Source organism: Desmodus rotundus, chromosome X, assembly GCF_022682495.2.
Source record: "Desmodus rotundus isolate HL8 chromosome X, HLdesRot8A.1, whole genome shotgun sequence".
Taxonomy (NCBI): Eukaryota; Metazoa; Chordata; class Mammalia; order Chiroptera; family Phyllostomidae; genus Desmodus; species Desmodus rotundus.
In genome coordinates, this window is record NC_071400.1 from 3,489,907 (window position 1) to 3,511,782 (window position 21,876).

The window sequence follows — 21,876 nt, forward strand, 5'->3', positions numbered from 1 at the left end:
CGTGGCACAGGCCTTAGGCCCCGCCCCCTCACAGGAGCCACCTCTGGGACGCCCCGCTGTGACGTCACCCTGAAGCCACTCCCTGTCTTCCAGGAGACACCCAGGCCACACCCAAGAGTCTCAGGGTGCAGACCCAGAGTCCCTGGTCCTTCTGACGGGAGACTGTCCTAGAGCGAGTCCCCTGCCTCTAGAACTGCCCCCACCCCTGCAGGCGGATTGCCCTCACTCCTGACAATGGAGAGAAAGGATGGCCTCCTGAGTGAGGCTGGACAGGCTGGCCCCCGGGAGGTGGCCGTCGCAGCCTCCTGCCAAGCCTCGCTGGAAGACCCGTTGCCCTTGGAAGGCGGAGACTGTCCCCGGGCCCTAGTCACCAGCAACGCAGGTGGACCCCGGACCCTGGAAGCCACAGCGGCAGTGGGTGCCCAGGGAAAGGCGCCCAAGAAAGTCATCGCCCAGAAGGTGAGCGGATCCGTCAAGTGGTACAGTGTGAAACGCGGGTACGGTTTCCTCAGAAGGCACGACACGCAGGAAGAAGTGTTTGTTCACTACTCGGCCATCGCCCGGAGCGGACTTCGAAAGCACCAGCGCGTCCTGGGCACCGGGGAGGTTGTCGAGTTCGACGTGCTGCAGAGTGAGCGGGGCACCGAGGCCACCAACGTGACCCGGCCAGCCGGCGCCCCGGTGATGGGCAGCCGCTTCAGCTCCGGCTTCTACAATCGCCCTGGCGCGCCGCAGCATCTCCTTGGTGCCAGGAACGCCAAAGAGGACGTCGTCGACGGCGAGGCCATCAGGGAAGACGTCACCACAACCAAGGGCCAGAGGTACTGCCAGACCAGCAGCCCCCACACCCAGCGACAGCAGCGCTTCCCGCCCTTCCGCGAGGCCCCGGGCGCCACCTGCAGCCCTGCCACCTTCGCTTCCGCCAAAGGCCGGTGGGCAGTGCACCTGCCTGCGCCCGAGCCACCCGCAGGGCCTGAGGACAAACCGCCGCGCCGGGGGCCGGGGTTCAGCTACCGGCTGAGCCGCCCTAGGGGCCGAGGCACTGCCCCTGATCCGAAGCCGTCACCCAACCTCGCCCAGGAGCTGGAGGCAGAAAAGAAGGAGAGCAGGAGCGATGCCGACGGCCTGCAGCAGGGGTCCCAACCACGCTACGGATGCCACTGCCCCAACAACCCCTGTGATTGCCATAGCCCGCAGCAGCTGCCTGACGAACAAGGCCAGAAACCCGAAGGAGGAGAGGGTGAGATTGGGAAGGGCCCTGCTGGGAAACCCGCTTGCGTTGCGGAGAAGACCAGCGCCTCCGAGGGGGAAGCTGCAGTTGCAAAACCCTCCTCTGCTGCTCAGGCCCAGTAGCAGCCCCGCTGCCTCCCAGGGACTCCCGGGTCTGGGCTGCAGGTGATGTCCCCTCCAGGAGATGGCGCTCTTCGGTGTCACGCCGTCCAAACTTGCATATTGTCTGTTAGGTTTGTGCCCTGAGAAAAATACAAGCCCCTTCCCCAAGGTTTGAGGATAAACAACAAGATCTGTATATTTCTAAAGTTCTCTCTCTTACCATCTGCCTTAGTGGTTTCCACACACACACACATACACACACACACACAGGCACACACGCCTCTGATTCCATTCTTTTAAATTATCTGACCAGGATCGCAGCTATGATTCTACATCCCCAGGTGAATGAGGTCCAGCAGTTTAAAGATTTGTGTGTAATGCAAAAACAAAGATGATCTGATATTGAAGATGATCTCACATTGCGTGGTATTACTCACCTGAGTGGTCATTTTCTCAATAAATCATTTCATCTTGTTTTTATGTATTATCACTGTTGTCTGATTTTCTTAAAGCCTGCCAGTACAAAATTGTGCTGAGACAGTCCTTTCAGTCCTTTTATCAGAACCAGTTCCAGCAAACATCATACTGAAGACTAATTCTGGACTTAGGGATTGAACTTCTCAGGATATTCTAAGGATGAGAATACACGGAGAGGGAAGAAGTGTCCCCATCACTTCCTTTTTCATCCTCCCCCCTCCCCCCACCCCCACAGAATTGGCCTCCTCTGGAAATAGTTTCTTTCAGTGCATTTGATCTAATACCATTTAGGTATCTGAAAGAAAGTGGACATGAGGGGTAGAGGGTCAGGGAAATGGGTAGATCTTGGTCAAAAGGTACAAACTTTGAGTTAGGAGATGAATAAGTTCTGGGGACCTAATGTACAGCATGCTGACTTAGTTAAAGATACTCTTTGGTATACTTGAACGTTACTATAAGAGCACAAGTAGAGGACTCATGGGCCAGACATTGGGGGGATTGACGGTGGGAGTGGGGGGGACGGGGCAGAGGAGAGCAATGGGGAAAAAGGTGGGACAACTGTAACTGAACACCAATACAAAAATAAAGATTTTAAGGGCAAGAAAAAAAAAGTACAGCTTCAGTGCTCTCAACATTGACAATAGCAACAAAATGGTAATTACGTCAAGGGTAGGATGTGTTAATTATCTTTGTAAATATGACATGATAAGTGCATGTATCAAATCATCATATCATGCATCTTAATTTACACAATGTTATATGTCAATTATATCTCAATAAAGCTAGGAAAAAAAGCTGAAGAAAAAATGGGCGTGGAAGCAGGTATAATTATTGTTGCATGTGCCTCTGGAGCTGAAGAGAAACATGCAGTCCATAGTTTCCATCTGGGTTTCCTGGGTGAGTCCATCCAGGGGGGCCTGTGGAGGATTCCCAGAAGGCTGCACAAGCGAGGTTTAGCCCAGGTCTGGCCCTTTCCCATCAGACACAGAAGCTCCGACTTCCCTATCCTGGTTTTCCTTTGAACATACAGTGGGGTTCGTGAGAGGGAGGCAGGGGTTGGGTTTGGGAGGAGTGGGTGGTTAATAAATTTGAAGCCAACAGGGGGTCTTCAAAACCTCATTTTACAAATTCAGAAAATTGGACTATCAATAGCAAAATCAAAGTACGTTTCTTGTATTAAATGGATGCATTTTACAGCACATTATAGACTAGCATAAGAGATTAGGAGAGTGTGTATTCCGTCATTCGGTATGGCCAAATACCCTCAATCAATTGGAGTAGAAGAACCAGAGATTACTCAGTCAGCACATACTTGAGTGCCCACTTGTACCAGACTCTGCCAGGCATAGGAGTTGTGTCCTAGTGAAGAAGATGGTCCCTGCTCTCAAGGAGCCCAATGTCTGGTGGACAGTGACACGAAACCGGCAATGACCATATGCTGCAGGGAGTGCTCTGCTGAGGGAGGAAACACAGGTGACCCAGGTGATGGCGGGCTTCATCCAGGTTAAAGGAGCTGCTACTTGATACTTGAATTAAAATTTTTTATCTTGGATTCGGCTCCTAGATGGCATGGTAGGACACAGAGACTATACACCTACACGTAGAGCAATTCCTCCTGAACAGCAAATGGGAGAGAGACTACACAGGCACATTGCAGGAGAAACTGAGATGGGGTGACCATGGGAACCTCACCCCAAAGGGGAGACTTGCGGTGGAGAGGGATGTCACTTGAGGGGCCGGCAAGGGCAGACTCACCTGCTATAAGGCACAATGGTAACATGGCGATTTAAAGGGTAACTAGACTATACATGAAGGAAATCCATTTACTAACCCCGAGACACCTGCCTGCCATATAAATATGTGGGGAACATGCAGGAACTCCCTTGGAACTGAGGAGCTGGCAAACGCCGTTGTTGACATTCCTCCTCCCGCTAGATGGCGCTCCAGCCACCCTGCAAGGCCTCCGCACTGCACCGGGGACCACCTTGCCCTGCATTAGCGGCAGCTTCAGGGAGACTGCCTGTTAGGGCACCCCCAGAGTCCCTCATCCCAGGCTACCTTGCCCCGTGACTGCTGCAGCCCAGGCCCACTGGCTCACCACTGCACCCCAGGCTCCATGCAACCCAGCCAACTGAGCCAGCACCCACTGCAGCCGCAGTCAGCATTAGCCCCTGCCCCAGCCTGCCAGGCCCCCGTGGGCCCCCAGAGCCTCGCACCCCAGGCGAACTCACGGAGCGCCTGCTGCAGCCCCACTCACCCGGCCCCCAATAAGCACCCTGGAGCCGCATTGCCTGACCAACTTGCCCTGCGACCCTTGCGACCCCTGCGACCCCTGTGACCCCAGCAGCGGGGCCCCTAAGCAGACCCCAGGGTCTGTGCGTCACCACGCCCCACGTTCCCTGCAGCCCCAGAAAAGCGGTCCACCAGGAAGACCCCAGGTACCCCATGCCCCCGGCAACCTCAACCAGGTCTCATAGAAGGCGCCCCCCTAGCTACATGCCCAGGGCTATCTCAGCAGGAGATGGCTGCAGCCCTTGCCTCCAGATCACCAGGGTAGAGAGCAGCCGCACTGTGAAGAGGGGAATGGAGGAAGGCAGTCTTCAGGTAAGTGAGGGGCAGCATATCTGCAACTTCTCACCCGCTCCATGAATTTAGATTTAAGTTTAGTGTATACGAGCCTCACATGAGCTTCCTAGTGTAAAAAATTATATGAACAGAGCCACTTTAAAGGGGAGCTGGAGCCACCCTCCCATAGGAACTGCCTTGCATGTCTTATGCCTCAACCCTTGGAAACGTTAAAACAGGGCCAAATAACCATTGGACTGGGCCTAAAGCAACAGTATGCCCAAAGAGCTGTTTGCAACCATAACAAGAAGGCTGGTAGGGGCTACTGGACTGATGGCTGCTGGGCTGACAATTTTTAAAAAATTGTTCAGAATCAGCACCACTCATGCCAGCTTACCTGCACCAATAGAAAAACAATGCTTTTCTTGTGTTGATGTAATTGTTCCCCTTCAATTTCTCATAATTACCCGTTGCCTTTGTGTCCTCGTTGGAACACTGTTTGGGCTTCTGCCTGAATCACTGCTTCCTGAGGAATGAATTTTTTCTTCTGTATTTTTAAAAAATCTCATGTAAATGCTTGTTGCCTCTGACTTTGAAAGGCCTTTTATTTTTAGGTTAACTTATCTGGCATCTCCAGCAAGATCTAAAGTGGCCTCATTTCCATGGACCAGAGTCCCCTGGAACCAGGTACGGGAACCAGGTCCTCTTAATAAGAAATGATAAAGGGAAGGCAAGAATTTTATGCATTCTTAAGAAAACTCGTTGTGTCCTTTCTCCTCCGGTCTATAATGCTTCAGGTAACTGAGTCTTCTCATTGTTAAAAGAGCTAAATTTTACTCACAACCATTTAACGTTCTGTGTTTTCCTGAAAAGTCTTTAATCCTCACCACGATTTAGTGAATAACTTAAATATTGCTCCACAGTGACTTACGATTCTATTTGACCAAATGTTAACATCATTAGACTTAGTGGTATGTTAGATTACATGGGAAACATCACCAAATAAATGATGCTAAACCTTTTATTACATGAAATTCCTAAAATTCTGACATACCCTGGTATAATGCTAAAAACCTTGCAGTATTTCTCTTAAAGTTATAAATCTTATCATGTCTTTGAAACATAAACACCCCGGAGCTAACCAAGACAATGCCCACAGAGACCAGAGGAGAAAAAGGAGGACTTTTTCAAATGCAGACTGTTCCTTTGACAAGGAAACCATACCTTGCCAAAATGGACTTACAAAAGAAGAAATGTTTTTTACAAAACTAGTAGACAAAAATTAGAATGAAATAAAATGACTTTATATGGAAAAATTGGATGTTCTGTTTTCAACAGAAGATATGAAGCATGGAGATGCACTTTTGTTGAAAGAAAGGAAAATAGGGTGTGCTTTTTGGATAAGGAAGGTCATTTAAAAAACATGAATTCTGGGGGATAAGGAAGAAAAAATTAATTAAAAAAATTTTAATGACAAACCTTATTTTAAAAAAATTAATTTTGTCCTAAAATAAAATGACTTTTAAAATGAGAAAGGAACCCTGGCTGGTGTGGCTTAGTGGATTGAGCGCCAGCCTGTGAACCAAGTGTCATCAGTTCGAGTCCTGGTCAGGGCACATGCCTGCATTGCGGGCCAGGTCCCCAGTAGGGGCCGTGTGAGAGGCAACCAGTAGATGTATCTCTCACACATTGATGTTTTTCTCCCTCTATTTCTCCCTCCCTTCCCATCTCTCTAAAAATAAATTAATTAAATCTTTAAGAAAAATAAAATAAGAGATGAAAGGAGAGGAAAAAACCCTGAAAGGTACATAAAAGTTGCAGAAGAAGGTTTGTGGGAGCTTGTTTGGAGGTTCTAGCAGGGGAGCGCAGCTACTTGTATACCCTTGACTGAAGACCAGTCCTCTCCTCTAGTTGGGAAGGTCGTCCTCTTGGCCAGAGTGCACAGCTTTGGGAGGGACGCACATGGATCGGTGAGGGAGGAAGGGGACAACCACAACCACCTAGCCAGTCAGATCAGCCAAATCAACCCTGGAGATCAATGGGGTGACAGATGTCGCAGCCAGATCACCCTCACATCCTGTAATTAGCATCACTTAAGCTCGCTTATCTGCAACAACAGTAGTGCCTTCCTTCCACCGATGTGATTGTTACTCTTCTTTCTCATAGATACTCTCTGCCTTGGTCTCTTGACCAGAACACTGTTTGGATTTCAGCCTGAATCACTGCTGCCTGAATCACCATTCTTTTTTAAAAAAATTTCAAATAAATGCTTGTTGCATTTCACCATGAAAGGCCTTTCATTTTATTTTATGTTTTTGCTCATCAGTACTTACCTGGGTCTAAAACAGACAAAAGTAATCCCAAATATTATGGCAGAGGAGAATGTGTTTGCAAAATGGGGGTAATTAAGTTCTCATTCAACATGACACAGAACTGAAAATGCTCTTGGCCTCCTCCCCACAAACAAACAAACAAACAAACCCCCCAAACAGCAGAACTTTTCAAACCAGTCGATAATAGTGTCAGAGTTGGTGGCTCCACATACAGAAGAGGAAAGGGAAATCCAAATTGGCACCTGTGACTGTGTGCCCTCCTACTGAAGCCGGATCCATGAAGGGATTCTGATCGGCTACAACCTGCCGTTCCCTTGAAGTGTTACAGGAGGGCAATGGATAGTTGCTGGGTTTTCTGCCTCAGATTCATGGCCCACCTTTCCCTTAGGAAAGTGACGCTTCTCATCCCTTGACTTCATGCTCAATTATAATAGGACACTGGGGGTTCTGAGTTAATGCTTTAATGTGCAAACAGCATTCAGACCCATACTCTCTGGAACATTCGAGGGTAACCAAGGAAACTTGGTCTTTTTAAAGGCTTGGGCATGGGGCATCTCAGCTTTCAATGACCCAAACAGAGATAATTGCCAAATCTCCCTTTTTTTTCAGCCAAGAAAACAGAGTCATGTCTGGTATGTGCAGTGGGTGGGAAGGACAGGGAAGAAAATTAGCACAGAGGATATAAGAGGCAGCCCGAGCATCTGTCTGTTCTGTCTTAGGTGATAGCCTTTGGTTCATGTTGGACTGTTACAGTTGCACTTAATTAAGCACATCTAAATCCTGCAGCAGCTGAGAAACAGCACAATATTCCTGCTTTCAGTTAAATATAGTCACCCTCAATTATGTGCCTCTTTGGCCAGCCTTTGTACCCTTCAACCCTCCTCCCCCAGCCAGCAATCACCAGGTCAACTACATTTCATGGCTCCTGTCAGGCAACAGTGTGAGCAGGGAACATTCCAGGTCCCTCACTCTGGCCCTTTCCGGCCTCCATTCCCCCAAAGTGAAGCCTCCATGGCCCAGCTGACCAGTCTACTGTCTCCTGACACATACAAGTCACACAGCAGAGACAAAATGTTAACCCAACATGTATCACAGAAACCATTTCCCCTCATATCCATGCCTGTTGTTTGGCATGAAAAGACATCTGGGAGGGATCTGAGTTATTTACTAATCATAGCAACTTTAGTTTGACTTCAGTTCTTCCCCCACTTCCTGTTGGCGCTGTATTTCAGTACAAATCCTTATGCTTAGTGATTCGTGGTGCCACTCTGCCAGTCTATGAAGAAGTCAGCTGATATAGTGGCAGGTGCACTGGCTGTATGTTAAAAAGAATTTTTCATATCTGAGTTCTGTTTGTGGTGATTGCTGGACATAATGTCATTTTTTTATTTTGCATTAAACTATAGCGGACCTTATTACATTAGTTTCATGTGTATACAACATAGTAATTCTATGTTGTATACACACACAGAACATAGAATAGTAATTCATTTATATGCCTTAGGATGTGACCACATATCTATTAACCATATGTCACCATACAGTTATCATGATATTAATGGCTTTTCTTCCCTTGTGCCGTACATTATACCCCCGTGACTTATTTATTTTGTAACTGGAAGTTTGTACCTCTTATTCCCCTTTGCTGTTTTCACCAGTCCTTTGGCCCCCTCCCTTTTGGCAACCCTCCATCTGTTGCTCGTATCTATGATATCTATGACTCTGTGTTATTTTCTGGTCCTTTGTTTTGTTTCCTTCTTTTACATACCACATGTAAAGTGAACTCACATGGTATTTGCTTTTGTCTGTCTGACTTATTTGACTTAACATAATACCCTCTAGGCTGATTCATGTTTTTGCAAATTGCAAGATGCCATTCATATATATATATATAAATACATTCCTCTATAGATGGATACCTAGGTTGCTTCAATATCTTGGCTATTGTCAATGATGTTACAATGATCAGGGGGGTGAGAGATATGTTTTAGAATTTGTGTTGTCATTTTCTTCACATAAATACCCAGAATTAGCACTGCTGTGTAATATGATAGCTTTATTTTTAATTTTTTGAGAAACCTACATACTTTTTTTATAGTGGCTGCACCAATATACATTCCCTCCAGCAGTGCACAGTATTCCCGTTTTATCACTTCCTTGCCAACACTTTTTATTTATTGACTTTTTTTTTTCCAATAATACTCATTTTGATGGGTTTGGGGTGACATAACATTTAGTTTTGATTTTCATTTTCCTGATAATTAGTGATGTTGAGCATCTTTCTATATGTTTGTTGGCCCTCTATATGTCTTCTTTGGAGAAATGTCTATTCAGGTCCTCTGCCCGTTTTTTAATCAGATTGTTTTTGTGATGTAGAGTTGAATGAGTTCTTTATATATGAGGTCTGTCTGGAAAAACTCCAACCATTGTTATTATAAGGGGAATGGTTTTCGTGACATCAAGACAACCTGGAAGCCAGGGAGAGTGGACCAGAATGCACATGCATGAACAATGATGACTTCACTGTACTAGTCAGTGGGGGCGGTAGACGCCATTGAGTGAGCATGTGTACTGTGTGGCCATGGCATTCAAAATGAGCAAGTAGAGCAATGAATCTGCATCCAATTTTGCGTTGAGCTTGAACATTCCTCCATGGAAATTATTCGGATGATTCAGAAGGCCACAGCTGTGGGGAAATGGTGATTGGCAGTTTTATCACGACAATACACCCACACATGTATCACATCTCATGCAGAGTTTTTTGGCGAAACATCAAATCACCCAGGTTACTCAGTACCCCTACAGCCAATATTTGGTACTCTGTGACTTCTGGCTTTTCCCAAAACTAATATCACCTTTGAAAGGGAAGAGATTTCAGACCACCAATGTGATTCAGGAAAATACAATGGGGCAGCTGATGGCAATTGAGAGAACTGTGTGAGGTCCCAAGGTGACTATTTTGAAGGGGACTGAGGTGTCATTGTCCTATGTACAGTGTTTCTTGCATCTTGTATCTTCTTCAGTAAATGTCTCTACCTGTCTTTTTTTTTAATGCCACAGACTCTTACTGTTCTTACCCAGAGTTCAGCAGTTTTTCATTCATAAGTGCTTTTCCTTTTTTAATATTATATTTATTTACTTTTAGAGAGGGAGTAAGAGAGGGAGAGACATCAATGTGCAAGAGATGCACTGATCAGTTGCCTCTTGCATGCCCCCAACTAGGGACCTGACCCACAACCCAGGTATCTGTCCTGACTGGGTATCGAACTGGTGACCTTTCAGTCCATGGGCTGGTGCTCAATTCCCTGAGCCACACCAGCCAGGGCAATGTCTCTGCTTTTCATAGTACATGGCTGGCTGGGTACTTCTGGACAGACCTCATTTCGGATAATAACCTCTTATCAGATATGTCATTTTCAATGATCTTCTCCCATTTAAAAGCTTGTCTTTTTGTTTTGTTGATTGGTTCCTTTTCTGTGTAAAAGATTATTTAATTTCACATAGTCCTGTTTGTTTATTTTTGCTTTTGTTGTCATTTCTCCAGGAGCCATATTAAAAACAATAATGCAAAGATCAATGTCAAACAAAGAGTTTACTGCTTGTATTTTCTTCTAGAAGTTTTATTGTTTTGGGTCTTACATTGTAATCTTTAACACAATTTGTGTTCATCTTGTATATGGTATAAGAAAGTGGTCCAGATACTTTTTTTGCATATATTATCCAGTTTTCCCAAAACCATTTATTGAAGAGGCTGCATTCGCATTGTATATTCTTGCCTCCCTTGTCATGAATTCATTGACCATGTAAGTGTTAGTTTATTTCTGTGCTCTCTGTTCCGTTCCATTGATCTATGTCTGTTTTTGTGCCACTATCATGATGTTTTGGTTATCATAGCTTTGTAGTATACTTTAATACCAGGGAGCATAATATCTCCAACTTTGTTTTTGTTTTTTCAAGATCACTTTATCATTTTGGAGACTTCTGTAGTTCCAAATAAATTTTAGGATTGTTTGTTCTAGTTCTGTGAGAAATGCCATTAATATTTTGATAGGGACTAGATTGCCCTGGGTAATATGGACATTTTAACAACGTTACTCCTTTCAGTCCATGAGTACAGTAGTGTTACTAAACAAAGACAGTGAATTTGATGCTCAGTGCTTATAGAGAAGCAAAAAGTCTAAAGCAGAAGATTTTTGCAGAGAAAGAGATTTATTCATCAGGCCAGCTGAAGAAGGAGATTAGACATGAAGCTCAAATTAGTCTCCCTGAACAAAATCTTGGGGTCAATTTTAAGAGGTGAGTGTAAGGACAGGTTAGACATATTTATTTATTATAATTCAGGAGGTTTGATTGGGTGGTCTTGAAACTAAGTCATCTAAGATTAGGGATGTGGAAAGAGCTACAGAGAACAAAGGAATTCCAATCTGGTGGAGTTTGATTTATTAGTCCTATGTGTATCCAAATTTGGTCCCTGAACCAGATCTTCCTTATGACTGACCCTTTGCAACTTAATGGGCTCTGGGTGGTAAAAGTAGCATGTCTGCTACTTGAGTTTCAAGAATTTTGGTCATGCTGTGCTATTAAAATAACCTTAATGTTATTTAGATGCCAACTGCAGCTGCTCAATCCTCTGGAACCAGTCTGATCTGGTTTGGTCTGCTGGTCTCCAGAGTGCTGTGAGGAGGCCTATTGTTACCTCCTGAAGGACACTGAAAACCAGGAAAAAAGATTAGGGTTTGGTTTCAGTGTTATGGCCTGATTTCAGTATATTCTTTCATTTATTTCTGTCATCTTCAATTTCTTTAATCAATGTCTTATAGTTTTCAGGATAAAACCTTTCTACCTCCTTGGTTAAACATATTCCAAGGTATATTATCCTGACTCACAATTGTAAATGAGATTGTTTTCTTAATATCTCTTTCTGATAGTTCATTGTTAGTGTATAGATACACAACAAATTTCTGAATACTGTTTATCTTACAACGTGACTGAATGTATTTAATAGTTACAAGGGTTTTTTTAGCCCTGGCTGGTATGGCTCAGTGGATTGAGTGCTGGCCTGCAACCCAAAGAGTCTCCGGTTTGATTCCCAGTCAGGGCACATGCCTGGGTGGTGGGCCAGGTCCCCAGTAGGGGGCTCTTGAGAGGCAACCACATATTGATGTTTCTCTCCCTCTCTGTCTCCCTCCCTTCCCCTCTGTCTAAAATAAATAAATAATATCTTTAGAAAAGAGCTTTTTTAGTGAGTCTAATTTAAAGTTTTCTATATATACTATTATGCCATCTGAAAAAGTGACAGTTTTAGCGCTCCCTTTTCTATTTGAGTGCCTTTTCTTTCTTTTTCTTGTTTGTTATCTTTAGCTAGGACTTCAAGTACTATGTTGAAAAAAATTGGTGAGAATGGGTATCTCTGTGAAGTTCCTGATCTTAGTGAAAATGACTGCAGCTTTTCACCCTTGAGTGTGATGTTAGCTATGAGTTCGTCATATGTAGTCTTTATTATGTTGAGTTATGCCCCCTCTAAATGCACTTTAAGAATTTTACCATAAATGGATGTAGAATTTTATAAAATACTTTTTCTGCATCTATTTCTTTAGAACAGCCTGCATGGACTAAGACAAATCAGCCCATACTTTTCCAATGTAGCTGTACTGTTCTGCACCCCACACCTCTGCACTATATTCAAGTTTTAGTTCCTCCACATCTTTGCCAGCACTTGATAAAAGTGCCATTTTAACTTTAGCCATTCTGATAGGCACATAAGGTATAGTGTGTCTCTGGGTGTGTGGTACAGTTTTTTCGTTCTAAATTTTTAAAAAGTTTTATTTACTTATATATTTTGAGAGAGAGAGGAAAGGAGGGAGTAAGAGGGAGAGAAACATCAATGAGTGGTTGCCTCTCACGTGCCCCCCACTGGAAACCGGGCCCGCAACCCAGGCATGTGCCCTGACCAGGAATCCAACTGGAGACCCTTCAGTTTGCAGGCCACCACTCAATCCACTGAGCCACACCAGCCAGGGCTAATTGTAAGTTTTTAGTTTTTCAACTTCTCACACTGTAAAATGTAGCTGTTTTCCTTTTTTATCTCATCAATTAACCCATTCAACACTTAGTAACATACTATTACGTCTCCCTCTGTGTGTTTTCATTTTTTTCTGTAATTGATTTCTAGTTTCATGCCATTGTGGTCAGAGAAGGCGCTTGATATAAGTTCAGTTTTCTCAAATGTATTGAGACACATGTTTTGTGGCTTAACATATGTTCTATCCTGGACACTGTTCCATTCCTTGAAAAAAGTGTATAGTCTGCTTCTTCGGTGTGAAATGTTCTGAAAATATCCATTAAATTCACCTGGTCTAGTGCGTCATTTAAGGATGCCTAGATTTTTCTTTGTGGGGGGAGGGATTTTGACTCTGGAAGATCTATCCATTGATGTCAGTGGAGTGGTAAAGCCCCTACTGTGACTGTATTACTGTCCATCTCTACCTTTATGTTTATCAAGATTCGCTTTGTATATTTTGGGGGTCCTGTGTTGGGGGCATTGGCGTTTACAAGGGTTCTGTCCTCTAGTTTCACTCATCCCTTCATTGCTGTGTCATGTCCGTCTGTGTCCATTATTATTGCCTTTGCTCTAAAGTCTATGCTGTCAGATGGAAGTATTGCTGCCCCAGCTTCTTCCCCATGTTCTTCTTTTTCCACCCCTTTCCTTTCAATCTGTGTGTGTCTTTCAATCTGAAGTCGTTTCCTTATAGACAGAATATATATGGGTGGTGTTTCCTTACCCATTCAGCTGCACTGTGTCTTTAAGGGAGCATTTAATCCATTTACATTGGAAGTGACTATTGCTAGGTACATATTTATTGCCATTTTCTTATACATACTTATGTTCCTCTTTTTATTTTTCTTTCTACTCCTTAGGAAAGTTTCCTTAACACTCCTGCAGTTTTAAATAAGAGCCTTGCCTTAAAGCATATTCCTGGTTGTCTATGGCATATTTACACAGTGGAATACTACTTGGCCATAAAAAATGGGAAATGTTACCTTTTGCAACAGCATGGATGGACCTGGAGATTATTGAACTAAGTGAACTAAGCTAGTCGGAGAAAAACGAATACCATATAATCTCGCGTATAGTTGCAATCTAATGAACAAAATAATAATGAACAAAACAGAGACACAAGCATGGATACATGGAACAGACTGATAGCTGTCAGATGGAATGGACATTGGAAAATTGGATGAAAGAAGGTGAAGGGACTAAGCAAAAACATACACACACACACGTGCGCACATGAGTTTATATACAGGGTCCGCCAGAAGTAATGCCTGCTTAAGTGTGGTTGCTAGGGTGGTAATACATGTATAATAATTTATAGTTTTAATTTGGTCATTTCACCTAAAATGTCATAGGGTGTGCTTGAGTGTGATATTGTATTACAGAATTAACATGCTTATGATTTTGTAATAAAAGATTTTGTAATAAAAAGGGGCATTATTTGTGCCGGACCCTGTATATATAACAGAAAGACAGACAACAGGCTGGTGATAACCAGTGGAAGAGGGGGTGGAGGTGGGCAGAAAGGGGGGAGTGGGGACAGAAAGATACTTTGCTTGTGGAGACGTGTGCACAATGCAGTGTGCAGTGACATTTTATTGAGTGGTACACTTGAAACCTTGTACGGTTTTGTGAAGCATGTGACCCCACTAGTTTCAATTGAAAAGAGTTGTTGCCCGGACCATAAGCTCTACTTTGTTCCTGTGTATACTGCCGCACTTGCTGCACTAGCTCCTCACTACACGGGGTCATCGGGTTGTCCAGCAGCCAGTGCAGGCACCCGGTCCCAATGCTGTTGAGGCTACAGGTCTCCGCAGAGCAGCGGTAGCAGCTGCACGTGCTCTGCGCACCTAGTGACAGCTCGGCTGGATGGTAGGAGTGTGGAACTCTGGTACCTCACGCGTGCGGTGAATTCCTGTGGAAGTCATCCTAGAACAGCTTCTTGTGACTTTAATCACATGTCTCTGACTGAATCCTCACGTATCACTATTTTTAAATCCCTTTGGCCTTCCCATACTTAAAAAAAAATGTCTCTTAGTGATGGGGGCTCAAGAGTTGGAAAATTTGAGTTTAAGGTAAATAGTTATAAGCCTAGTAAGTAATGCATATGTTAAAGCTTTTGTTTCAGAAACTACAGATAAGGCCTGTCCTGGCTCCTGAGAAAACAGCCGACCTCCTGGGGCACCGCTAAAGACCACCGCCCGGGGACAAGTGAAGGCATCCGGGCCATTGTGTTCCAGGGAGAGACAGGGGACCACCCGCCCCTGGGAACAGCTAACTGCCCAGGACAAGAATCCTGCAGTTTCTTTCACCTAATTCTCCCTGAATTTCAACCCCCCTCACCGCACCTTGTTTATTCCCTGTTATGAAAACACTGGCCTGGAGAGAAAATGTAAGATGGTTTGTTTCAGGGTGTGAACCCGGCCGTCTGAATAAAGCGCCCATAAAGATTCGGTCTGTCTCTGCTTATTGGGTTTGGCAAGTGACAGGCAACACAAGCTCTGGTGTCTTTTCTGGTTTCATTAGGAACTGAGTGAGACAACTGAGATTGATTAGAAACACCTTTCCCTTTTGCAAAAAGGAAAGCTATTTGTTCATATTTAATTTTATAGCAACTACAATTGTTTTTAAATTAATGTGGTTATTGTTTGTCAACCACGTCAACCTATGCTTCATCCCAGTGTACTCCCTGGGTGTGTGGCTCAGAGCCATCTCCGTCTGAGTAAGCAGAGCTGCCTTCATCACTCATCCAGACCCAGCACAGTCAAGGAATCCCACCTCTTCTCCACTCCAGAGCCTCTGGGGAATGACCCTCTCTCTTACAGGTGCCGATCCATTTTGGAGGCTGAGGCCTTAAGCTATGTATTTCCCTCTCTTTTATACGCTCTCAACCTATCTTCCTATAGCAGACTTTACTTAGACCTGCTTAATCATCCCCTTTGTAGAGTCACATTTAAAATGAAACATGATGTTATACTGCAATATACAAATTTGAGGAACATTCTATTCAGGCAGTGTCAAATGACCTAAAAGACTCCCCTGTGTCACAGTTGTGGTGTTTTGGGGTTTGTTTGTTTTCTTTGATACTTAAGATAACATTTGTTGGACTTGTGTCTCTTCAATTAATCAAACCACTACTTCAGAAGATGCTTGTATTTTCCTCGTAATGCACTTGCCTTGCCATTAAAAGGCCCCGACTCCCTCATCAACACAAATGTTAGAGCATTTAGTATCCGTGCAGTGTTTAATATTCCGCATTCCTCAAAAACGAAAAACCATTTCATTCATTCTTCATTTTTCCTCCTTGTACATTTGTCATGTGCTTGGCCTGGTGCCTGGTGCTGGGAATCTAGAGTCCTGTAGCCATATGGGGATAAATGTTTGGTCAAGGCACAACAGGACTACAGTTGAGGAAAGATGTGTCTCCATTCCTTGGAGGTCTGAGAAAAAGTGGTCTTTGAACCACATCTCAGACATTGAGAAATGGGTAGTTGTTTGCAAGAAACAGAAATTGCCAGAGGCAGAGGACTCAAGATGTACCAACAGGTGGAGAGGGAAGGACATGAATGAAGCTGAAAGGTATTCTGGGAACTTATGATCTTCCCTAAGCTCGAGTCTCTATTTAAAACAGAGGCATGAGCCCCAAAACAGCCCATTTGGAGACAACCCCCCGCCCCACCCCCACAGGCACACAGAGTTTAAAATGGTTTTAACCAGAAACACTATTTACAAAGAAGAGTCCAAGAGCAAAGCAAAGCCTGGGGCAGATGTTACCACCTTTATCCAGGCAGATCATGGTGTCATGGCCTCGGGGGATGAGAATGCCTTAGAAGTTAACGAGGGAAGTTCGGGTGCCTGGGGAACAAAGCTGGCATCTAGATGTCATTCCGGGGAGGAACTTTGCACATTGGCTGACTTTGAAGCCTCTTAGTTCCTTGTCGTTGGGGAAACTGAGCCTGAAAGAGGTTCAGGTTTCCTTTAAAGTCACAGAGTGAAGGTCAGTCTTCTGCTTCAGCTGCCTAACAACCGCCCCCCCACCTGCCACCCTGTAAGAAAGACTAAGTGGGTGCCTCTCCCTGACATCCTTCCTCCAAGCTCCCGGATTTACCCAAATTTCCAAGGGTATTGTAGTCATTTGTTACGTGAACTCGGTTCACTGTGATCCTAAGTTGTGCTTGTCTTCATACTGCCAGTGCCCGGCACAGACCTGGGCTCACACTGGGTGCTCCATCAATACTCCCTGAATAAATGAAGCTTGTGTTTCCGTGGAGGAAAAAGATCCAATCCCTCCCAAAATGTTCACGCAATATTTTAGGTGGGCTGATGCGAGATGTGTTCTTGAAAGGACACGGAAATGCACCTGAAGGGCCGATATACAACCACCAGGACATGAAGGGGGCGCCAGAGTCACAGCCGCAGCAGGACATGCACGCAGCGTGCTCTTCCGGGTCTCGCGAGCTCTCTCTGACCTCTCTCTGACCTCTCGCGTGGGTTCCTAGGGGGCGGGACAGCTGACTGACGTCTGCTGTACCCAGAAGCACTCTGGGCTGAGCCATTGCCCGGGGAAGCTTCGTGGTGACAGGGGGCGTGTCTGTGGTACGTGCTTTGGTGGTACCTACGGGCCATGGGAGTGATAAGCAGTCGGATGCTGTGGCGGCGCCGGGGAAGACATGCCCCAGGGCAGCCAGGGGCCCGTGTGGTGGAGGTGGCTGGGGCTGCCCTCGAAACGGTTGAGGTGGTGGAGGAAGGGGGTGAAGAGGCCGGACCCTCCACCAGTCAGGGTGGCTTCAAACGGAAGGCGGACTCAGGAGGGCCTCACACAGAAGGGCTTCCCTGGAAGCGAGCCAGAGGCATTTCCGGTTCCGTTTATGAGAAACTCTTCCTCATGGGGGAAGGCAGCGATGTGCAGATCCGCGCGCTAGGGGAGGTGTGGAACTTGCACAAGGTCTACTTGTGCCAGTCAGGCTACTTTGCGAGCATGTTCAGTGGTGCGTGGAGGGAAGCAACCATGAATACCATAGACTTGCAGATGCCTGACGAGAACATTGACCGTGAGGCCCTGCACGAGGTTTTCAGCTCCCTGTACCAAGGCTCCGTGCTCATTCCACCCAGATGCGTCGTGTCCATCCTGGCCACGGCCTGCATGCTGCAGCTGGACGAGCTGATTCAGAAGTGCGGGGAAGTCATGAAGGAGACTGTTACTGTCTACACCGTATGCAGCTACTACCACTCTGCTGAGAGCTACGGCCTCCCAAACATCAGGACCATATGCTTCCAGTGGCTGCTGGACAATCTGATGACTCACCGCAGTGAGGAGCTATTACTGCGACAACTCAGCCCGGATGTCATGAAAGAGCTCATTGCCTCTTCAGAGCTCTTAGTGATGGAAGTGGAGATGGATGTGTACGCCATGCTGAAAAAGTGGATGTACTTGCAGCTGCAGCCAGGATGGAGAGGCCCCCGCAGAGCCTTATTGCATGAGGCCAACCTGTGGTTTGCCAGGTCCAAGAGGGAGTCGGGAGGCACCCCTTTCCTGGAAACCCAGGAGGGCAGAGCCTTCGTGCCAGTGTTCCAGCGTCTGCGACTGGCCTATATCATCTGTGACCTGCAGTCAGCACGCATCATTGACCAGGATGCGCTGATCCCGGCCACGTGGCTGGCCCCGGTATACAAAGACCAGCGGCTTGCCCTGCTCTGGGCCGAGCAAAGCATGGGAGTTGGGCCCACCGACATCCATGTGCCCAACTTCCCTGTGTACAGCATGAGGTGCGGACACCACCTCCCTAAGGAAGTGCAGTGCAGCTGGCGGTGGACCAGCCTCAGAATTGGATGGGATCTGGTGGTGTGCTACACCGACCGGCGGATCATCTTCAAGCTCAGCGCCACGAACAAGTCCTATGGCCTCGGGGTCAGCTTACTGTGGCAGAGAAAGATCGCCTTCCGCCTGTGTGTGGTTTCCTTGGACACCACTGGAAGAGCCACCTTCAGGGAGAACACAGAGTACCAGGTGCTTTCCCTGGGAAGAGATGAAGACCTGGAGGTAGTGAACCTGGAGAACCAAGATGTGGTCTTCCCCATATATGTGGCCTGCAACTTCCTGTACGTCCCCAGAGAGGGGCGCGGCCCAGAGTGAGAGTCCGTGCAAAAGCTCAGAGAGCTGAGCCCCTCTTCCCTGGGCACAGCGGCCGCCAGCCTGCTGGAGGTGCCAGTTCCCTGTTTGGAATCAACTGGCCTTGCCCGTCTCTGGTGACCAACTCAGTCAGAGGCTTTGTTGACCTGTAGCTTGTAACGTTTGAGACTGTTTACCGGCACCTAGGAAGAAGATGCATTTTGAAGCCCCCAAATACCTCCAGAACTCATTCATGCTGCTCATGTGGCAACTCCTCCTCCTGGTTTAAGATACATCGACCTCCCTTCCTGACCCCGTATAATTTCTGGGAAACAAAGACCAATTGACTTTACAGAGAAATTCTGAGCCTACCTACTCTACTAGTCTTAGTTTAACTCTATGCCTTTAGTTTGATTAAATAAATGTTAAAGGAATGCTTTAACTTCTCTTGACTTGGTGTGTTTAGAGCTGCCCTTCCCCACTCATGACTGCCCCTATGATAATTGCTCCCCCTTCCCATTTCCTGCCACTGCGTGCAGTACTTGCTTCCATGGTCTCTCACTATGCGAACTCATCCATCCTCCACTGATGATCTTCCTTTTGTTGATTTTTCTTCAACCGAAGAATATCTTTTTAAGTTTTTGAAGAACTTCCATGGTGTTTACTATGATGGCTGTACCAGTTTACCCTCCCACCAACAGGTCGCATTTCTGTAATGTCAGTTGTAATTTCTCCTTTTTCATTTCTAATTTTATTTGTCTTTTCCTTTTTTCTTAGTTTGTCTTGGCTAAAGGCCTGTTACTTTTGTTTATCTTTTTGACAACCCAGGTCTTAGTATCATTCACACTTTCTATTATTTTCTGGTCTCTATTTCATTTATGTCCACCCTGATCTTTAGTATTTGATTTCTTCTGCTAACTTTACCTTTAATGCATTCTTGTTTTTCTAGTTCCTTAAGATGTGATGTTAGGTTGATTGCCTGTGAACTTTCTCATTTCTTAATATATGCATTTATGACTGTAAACTTTCCTCTCAGTACTGCTTTCACAGCATCCCGTAAGTTTTAGTATATTGTGTTTCCATTTTAAATTGTTTGACACAATCCTTGATTTCCCTTTCTATTTCTTCCTTGATAAAGTGGTTGTTTAGGTGTGTGTTGTTTTCACATATTTGCAATTTATTCAGCTTTCCACATGTTGATATCTAGTTTCCTAACACTGTGGTGGAAAGATACTTGTTATGATTTCAATAAGTGAGAAAAGCCAATCAGTGAAAGGCAGATAGCATATGCTCTCACTTACACATGAAATTTAATAAACAAAATAAGTTAACGAACAGAATAGAAACAGAGACATGGATAGGTGGAACAGACTACAGATCTCAGAGGGGAAGAAGAGAGGAGGCTGGATGAAAAAAGGTGAAGGGATGAGCCAAAGAACATATATGGAAGACCCACTGACACAAACAACAGTGAGGTGATGACCATAGGGAACAGGAGGGGGGCGGATGTGGGGAAATGGGCAAAGTTGGTGGGGAATGGGGCCATCTATAGTGGTGTAAACAACAACGATAAAGTTTAAAAAGCCCTAGCATGGTGATTACCAGAGGGGAAGGGGTGTGAGGGGAAGTAGAAGAAGGTATGGAGTGATAAATGGAGATGGAAGGAGACTTGACTTTGGGTGGTGAATACACAATACAATATATAGTTGATGTATTACAGACTTGTATACCTGAAACCTATATAATTTTTTTTAACCAATGGCACCCCAATAAATTTAATTAAAAAATAAAATAACATTCTCTAAGGGCTATTATGGGTCTATCATATGTTCTACTCTGGAAGATATTCCGTGTGCATTTGAGAAGAATGTGTATTATGCTCTTGTCAAATGAAATATTCTATAGATGTCTATTAGGTCAATTAGGTCTAAGGTGTGGTTCAAGTCCATCATTTCCTTGTTTATTTTATGTCTGGATGATCATTCCATGGTTTAAAGTGGGGTATTGAAGTACCCTACTATTGTTGTCTTTCTCCCTTCATATCTGTTTTTATTTGCTTAATGCATTTAGGTGCTCCAATGTTGGGTGTGAATGAGTTTATAATTTTTATATCTTCTTGATGGATCAGTCCCCTCATGATGTATAATGACCTTCCTCATACCTGGTTACCATTTTTGTCTTAAAGTAAACTTTTTTCTGACATAAGTATAGCTCCTTCCACTTTATTTTGGTTTTCACTGTCATGATGTATCTTTTTGTATCCTTTCACTGAGTCAATGTGTGGGTCTGAAACAGAAGTGGGTCTCTCTCAGCATATAGTTGGCTCTTGACTTTGTTTGTTTTATCCATTTAGTCACTCTGTGTTTTTTGATTGGTGAATTCAGTCCATTTACATTTAGAGTAATTATATTTAAGGTGTTACATGTGCCACCTTATTAATTCCTTTCTGATTGTTTTATATTTTTATTTTTCCCTCTGTTTTTGCCTACCTTTGTAAATTAATGGTTTTCTATGGTAGTATGCTCTGGTTCCACTTTTTAAAAATGTTTTACAAATCTACTCTAGATTTTAGGCTTGTGGTTACTATGAGGTTTACATATAACATCTCATAGATACAACAGTATATTTTATGCTGACAGCAACTTATCTTTTTTCACCTATAAAGGCTTTACTCTTTTACTCCTCCCCTTTATGTTATTGATTACCTCTTTTATGTTGTTTATTAGTTAACAATTTATGGCAGGTGTTGGTATTTTAACTAATTTCTTCTTTAAATTTTATATCATATTTGAGTGGTTAACTTACAATCCTAATATAGACTTCGTAATATAGAGTATAGTAGGTATACAATATTATATTAGTTATATTAGTTTCAGGTGTACGATATATTGATTCAACATTTTACACCTTACAATATGATCACCCCAGTAATTCTAGTAATCATCTGTCACTTCATATCTGTAGGACAGATTTTCAGGACAAACTATTCTTGGCTGGAAATTTTT

At 44.7% G+C, this 21,876-nt stretch overlaps 1 protein-coding gene and 1 pseudogene across 1 annotated transcript; both read left to right on the forward strand.

Moving 5' to 3' along the window:
* The first annotated feature begins 234 nt into the window (after positions 1–234).
* On the forward strand, positions 235–1,353 carry LOC112300030 (Y-box-binding protein 1-like). The gene has a single exon (XM_053917409.1). The coding sequence runs from the start codon at positions 235–237 to the stop codon at positions 1,351–1,353; it is 1,119 nt and encodes a 372-aa protein (XP_053773384.1).
* A 16,033-nt stretch (positions 1,354–17,386) lies between these two features.
* On the forward strand, positions 17,387–18,895 carry LOC112300033 (germ cell-less protein-like 1 pseudogene; annotated as a pseudogene).
* The last annotated feature ends 2,981 nt before the right edge of the window (positions 18,896–21,876 follow it).